At 35.6% G+C, this 6,089-nt stretch overlaps 1 protein-coding gene across 3 annotated transcripts; it reads right to left on the reverse strand.

The window, feature by feature from the left end:
• Positions 1–757: 757 nt before the first annotated feature.
• LOC134675499 (pyrroline-5-carboxylate reductase 3) lies at positions 758–4,652 on the reverse strand. 3 transcript variants are annotated; one of them, XM_063533772.1, is made up of 6 exons: positions 4,409–4,652; positions 4,134–4,220; positions 3,607–3,866; positions 2,765–2,986; positions 1,958–2,169; positions 758–1,193 (listed from the first exon to the last, which is right to left on the reverse strand). In XM_063533772.1, the coding sequence occupies exons 2-6, from the start codon at positions 4,204–4,206 to the stop codon at positions 1,130–1,132; spliced, it is 831 nt and encodes a 276-aa protein (XP_063389842.1). In that variant the 5' UTR covers positions 4,207–4,220; positions 4,409–4,652; the 3' UTR covers positions 758–1,129. The 3 variants fall into 3 exon arrangements, with proteins under 3 accessions (XP_063389842.1, XP_063389837.1, XP_063389849.1); XM_063533767.1 differs by having other exon boundaries at positions 4,400–4,652; XM_063533779.1 differs by having other exon boundaries at positions 4,585–4,631.
• Positions 4,653–6,089: the final 1,437 nt, after the last annotated feature.

Genomic DNA, 6,089 nt, shown 5'->3' on the forward strand with positions numbered 1-6,089 from the left:
GTATATTTATGTTCGAATAACTTTCGCTTTTAGTTTGCTTGCTTGTTTGTTTCTACTTTTTTGGCTAATCATTGTTTTATATTTTTTATAGTGTAATGGACCGCGAAGCACTCATCGAAGATGATTAGAATTGGATCCAGAGGTATTGGAGGACGAGGGCTAGGAATCATTGTGCCATTTTTTATTTTATTTTTTGTGTTAGATTTTTTTTAAATAAATACTGTAATGTTTACTTTTTTATTTTATTTTACGTAGTTTAACATCTTTATCGTGCAAATATGAGTCCTAAAATGAATTTGGCATCCTTAAGTCATACGAATATGGTACCAAACTTGGAATAGTAGCATAATTAATGCCTCTATAAAGATTGAGACCCTATTTTCCTCCAGAGCAGAAGCTGCAAAAACCTCAAAAAACTAACATCAAAAATCGCGGTGGCTCCACTTCTTAAATCCATCCTTAGGCCTTAAGGACCAATCCTACCAAAGGAAATCTTTGGTTCAGCAATAGCCGTATAATTTACCGTACAGATGCAACTACCGGATTCGAGGAGGCCAATTGAAATTAAATGGCTCGCGCAATTAAATGTACGGACAAGTACGAGCGAGATAACTGTAATTTCATACCCTGCTTGAGGAGCAGACTATAATAAATTATGTATATACCATAGCACAGATTTAGTAAAGTAAGTAGACTAAATCAGGAAGTAAAAACAATAAAATAATAAATATCACAAACTATACAAGTTTTAATCAGATTTTTCAGATCTTTTACATATGTAAGTGTCATGTACAGTTATTGTCAGATGTACGCAAATAAATACATTTTTATTTTAAGTACTGGTTAAAAATAAATTGAGGTAATCATACAAATACTTTAGGTAACCACATTTACCATATATGACTAGATCTGACATATGTTAACAAGATTGTGAGCTGTCAGGATTATTTCCAACAGTTAACAAGTTACACCAATATGTAGTAATAGTTAATTATCGTGTTGTATTGCCGGCTCGGGGTAACAATTAGAAATAACCTTGTTTCTCTAATAAATAAAAAATATACTGTGCATTCTTATCTAGATTTTCTACTTAAGTATAATAAAGATGAAATTGTTGCCTGGTTTTTTCCTACTTCTTTCCAAGCTCCTTATTTCTCAGCGTAGATGCCTGTACAGCATTGATCAAAGTGGCCCTGAAAATAAATTAACATGTTTGAACAAATTGTTAATGGAATAGATAAACGGGGTATGATTTACTTATACTCTAAATGCGAAAATGGACTTTATTATGTATACACAAAGCACATAAATTCGCAATATTCTATGCAATCAGAGATACAAATCAGGCAGATATAAGTACAGTGTGTAATTAGGTATACAGATCGAATCTCACGTATGAAGGCAATACTTTAGAGTAAATTTTTAATAAGTTTTAATAGTTGTATGTTTTAATTTTAACTAAATTCATCATGAGAGACTAAAGATCTCTTATAAAATTATTATATAATTATAGACTACTACTACTACTAGATATATAACACATAGTAGTAGAGCTTGGTCAAGTTGTTTCTTTATAAAGCGAGGCATAGACTGGCAAGTACTTGTAGGTAAATTACCTTACATTGCCGACTACTAAGGTAAACTGCATTTAAAAGTTTGGCCAAATACCGCAATGTAATGAAAATTGCATGCAAGTTCTTTGTTCGTTAAATTGCTCGTACCGCGTAGCTCGCACTGGCATAGAATTTGTTAAAAAATATATACCCACATTATCATGATAAATATCGTCACGTGACAAGCAAAAGTCACTAATTACTAAAAAAAATTTAGACCAAAATCCACCTTCTTTTAGTACTAATATGGTTCACTATGGCCATGAACTTGTGGTGGTACTTAGTGACTTTTGCTTGTCGCCGACGATATATTAAGTGTTAACATATGAAAAAAAATACAATACCTTATTTTCCCTTCCTCAAGCGCAGTAACTCCACAGATAGTGGAGCCTCCGGGAGAGCAGACTTCATCCTTCAGCAGTCCCGGGTGTTTCCCAGACTGCAAGACCATTTTGCCGCTGCCAGCCACCATTTGGGCGGCAAAACGCAATGCTAGCGCGCGAGGAACGCCCTGCTTCACTGCGCCGTCCGCTAGAGCTTCGATTATTATGTATACCTGGAAAAATAGAAATAAACATATTTAATAAATGAATAAATTCCTGCTGCTGTCCAGAGCAGAAAACGCGTAATTGAGCATCGCGTAGCATTAGACGATTTTCACATTGGGAGCGGAGCGTGACATCGCTATATATGTATTGTAGCTTTGTACAGTCATACATAGTGCCACAGTGTGAAAAGTAACAGTGGTCCGACGGCTTTTGACGTATATAGCTACTAACAATGTGATGACAGCGATGTAGGCAGCTTGGGTGTGCGCGACTCCCCCTGGCACGTAAAATTTTTCAAAACAGCATTTATACCTAGATAATCAAAGTCCCATACTTTGAGTGCTCGAGTGGAGACCACGGACTAGCAATCGCAGCGTAGGACGTCCACCCACAAGATGGACAGACGACCTTTTAAGGTCGCCGGAAGACGCTGGATGCGGGTCGCTTCCAACCGGCACATATGGAGATCCAAGGGGGAGGCCTATGTTCAGCAGTGGACGTCTTATGGCTGAGATGATGATGATGATGATGATGAATCAAAGTCCCATTCCGAGTTACACATGGTTAATAATAATTTATGTGGCAACAAGACTATTAACTTACAAAAGCAGGTCCACAGCCAATTAACGAGCCCAAAGAATCCATCAGAGACTCTGGCACCCTCTCACACATGCCACAATTGCTGAGCAGCCTCTCCACCAGACTACACTGTTCTTCCGTCACGCTGTCATCCGGTGTGTACAAGCAGGCTCCTTCTCCCACTGTCATTGGAGTGTTGGGCATTATTCGTATTATGCTCACATCTTTGGAGATTTGCTTTAAGACCTGAAAGATGTGAACAATGAATATAAAGCAATTTGTAAATTATTAAGTAAAATTATGATTATAACCAGTTTAAAAAAAGAGTCCACAGATTAATATGTATTAGCATTCCATTTTTTTTATTAATATAACTAAATATTACCCAAAACAAATGAAGCCTGACCAGTAAGATATGATCATTATCTAGAGGGTGCTGTTATTCTCATGTACAGTTCAGTATAGTATGAAAAAAATGAAATTCCGGAACATGGCCCGTGATCATATATTCCTGGTCAAGCTTTTGATGCAAAACACACCACAAATTAGAAATTTCATGCTTGCTCAATTTGTCTATCCTTGTCCAATGCTTATAATAGTTATAATATATGTAGGTACAGTCAAGGTCATAAATTGTATACCTACACTTTTTCCCTTTTTTGTGATAAGAAGGTTGAGGATTGTGGACATAGTTATGACTTATTTCTATAGCATGCCAGTTAGCTTATTCAACTTATAATCTGAGCTATTGTTAGCTCTTAGCTTTGAGAGTGGCAAAGATTATAATTTTTAAGTATGTATATAGTCAGGATTTTTTTAATCACTAATTAATGATAATTATGTAAACAATATATATACACACAAACCTTTTGCAAATCACCAATAGTTATCCCGGCCAACATTGAAACAAAAAGCACCTTTTTACAGGACAGAGTTGTAGTTAATGTTTGGAGACAGTCATTGACAGCGGCTTCAAGCATGCCTGGCTTAACACCCAAAAATATGACATCACATTTACAGAATACTTCACCATTTTTGTTTGTAATATTGGCACCTAGGTCACTCCAGTGCTTCAGGTTATTCAAGCGAGGTCCTGATACCCATATCTTGGATGGTGACTGTGTTTCTATAAAAAAAATACAATAACATCTTTTAAACATTGCCTCATCACAATTAACACATTTGGTTTAAAATTGTAAGCAACAACCTGACAAAGAGTGGTTTTCTCTTAACACAATAAAATTATCTTAAACACTTAAAAAGAGGCACCAGCGCAGCTATTATAAACATTTTAGTTACTAAGTAAAAATAATTTTTATTTATTATTTAGCTAAGGCCAGAATAGTTTCAAGACATATTTTAAATAAAATAGGTTTATTTGAACAGAACTTACCAGTTTTCAAAATGCCTTTCACTATAGCAGTGGACATATTGCCACCACCAATAAATCCAAGGTTGAACGACATCCTCGAGGATTAATCTGTAACATGAATAATAGTTACTTTCCGGAACTAGAAGATGCCAAGTTTTAATGACATGTGCTTATTAACATTGGCCTCGAACATGAAATATAAGCAAACATTTAGTCTATTTAAAGTAATGAAACGGGATAAAAAGAATACCAAGTAATTAAATTTAATAAACTCATGCCCAGCTTACCGCAAATACCGCAATATTTTAGTCAAAAGTTAGTCTAGAGAGTTTTCTAAATAATAAGTTTCAAAAGTGTATCTTGCGAGTTAACTATATCTGGTAAAATGTTTTTGCATAAAATTCAAAATTGTTCCACTCTCATCTGTAAGAAATGTATAGCGAGTAACAAATTAAATTAAATAGCCACCTACACTATTTAATTACATTTTCCAATTTACCAAATTACGACTACTAGTACTACCTGCTTGACAGTAAATTGTTAACTGTCAAGTGTATAAGTGTCACAATAATAATATACCGCCATCTATTTAATTGTACACCGTGATGAGGTCGTGAAAATATGAATATCATAATCAAAATCATAATATCTTGCATAATTTTGTAACACTAATTAATGTATAGACTTCCGTAACGTATTTATATAACGTAACGTATATAGTTAGAGCGAGATAGAGAGATATTTTGACCGCATCAAGGTCGCGGTCCGGTACGATAGTCTATTATGGCTTTAAGGCTTCCAGGCCTTGCAACAAATGCGAGGAGAAGAATGCTTGAGGATTTGTGAGATGATTGTTGAAAAACGGCCTTCGACAGTTTGAAAAGTAGGTACTATAATTGTAAAACATATAGTAGTATGTTTGTATCGCAATATTATATTCTTTGATCGCAATGTTTTTGTTATATGTTATATTGTTTATACATATTTAAATTTACAGTTGCTAACACACTATCGCACCGCACCAAGGTCATTGTGGGACGCACCCATAAGTAAAAGGGAGAAAGCGATATCTCTTTCTCCCTCTTACTTATGGGTGCGTCCCACAATGACCTTGGTGCGGTGCGATAGTGTGTTAGCAACTTACTTGTAGTTCCGCAGTGACTTGGTGTATACTGTCAAGCTGTGTAACTTATTTGAATAATAAAATAAAATGATTGAACGTTTCCGTTTTACGGCCTTTTTCAATAGCCATTAAAATCGCAGGCTATTTGTTGATAATGCCGGCTACATACGTAACGATAAATCGTTGCGATAAAACTGTGCAGTCCGAACTGCGCAGTTTTTTCTGCCGTGTGTATGACAAATCGTTACGATAATCGACAACGATTTGTCATACACACGGCAGATAAAACTGCGCCGTTCGGACTGCACAGTTTTATCGCTACGATTTATCGTTACGTGTGTAGCCGGGGTAATACTAAACTAAATATTCCTTCTTAAGGCACCAGTACACAATGGGCCATTGCCGGCCACTCCAAGGGACGCAGCCATGCGGTAGAATGAGATAGCAATATCACTTGCTCCCTCTAACGCATAAATGCGTCCCTTGGAATGGCCGGCGATGGCCCATTGTGTACTGGGGCCTTTACTGACACCTTTACGACTGTACGTGTACGGCCGTGCATTATTACGGTCGTACATTAAGTTTTTTTTTAAATGTTTTTTTTTAGCTCGATGGTGTTGCCATTATAACTAAAATCATGTCAAAATGAATTATAAATAAAATATATAATATTCTATTATAAATAACTTAGAATATCTTATATTAGATTACGTATTATTTTTCACTTTGAATTGGCAGTATTAATATTCATTTACGTTATGAAGCTTCTCAATCGCATTTTTCATCCATTACCACATTTTAGCAAATCACATCGTCATCAAATCTGAGTTAAAAACTGTCACTGGCAACATTGA

Source organism: Cydia fagiglandana, chromosome 2 (genome assembly GCF_963556715.1).
Source record: "Cydia fagiglandana chromosome 2, ilCydFagi1.1, whole genome shotgun sequence".
Lineage (NCBI taxonomy): Eukaryota > Metazoa > Arthropoda > Insecta > Lepidoptera > Tortricidae > Cydia > Cydia fagiglandana.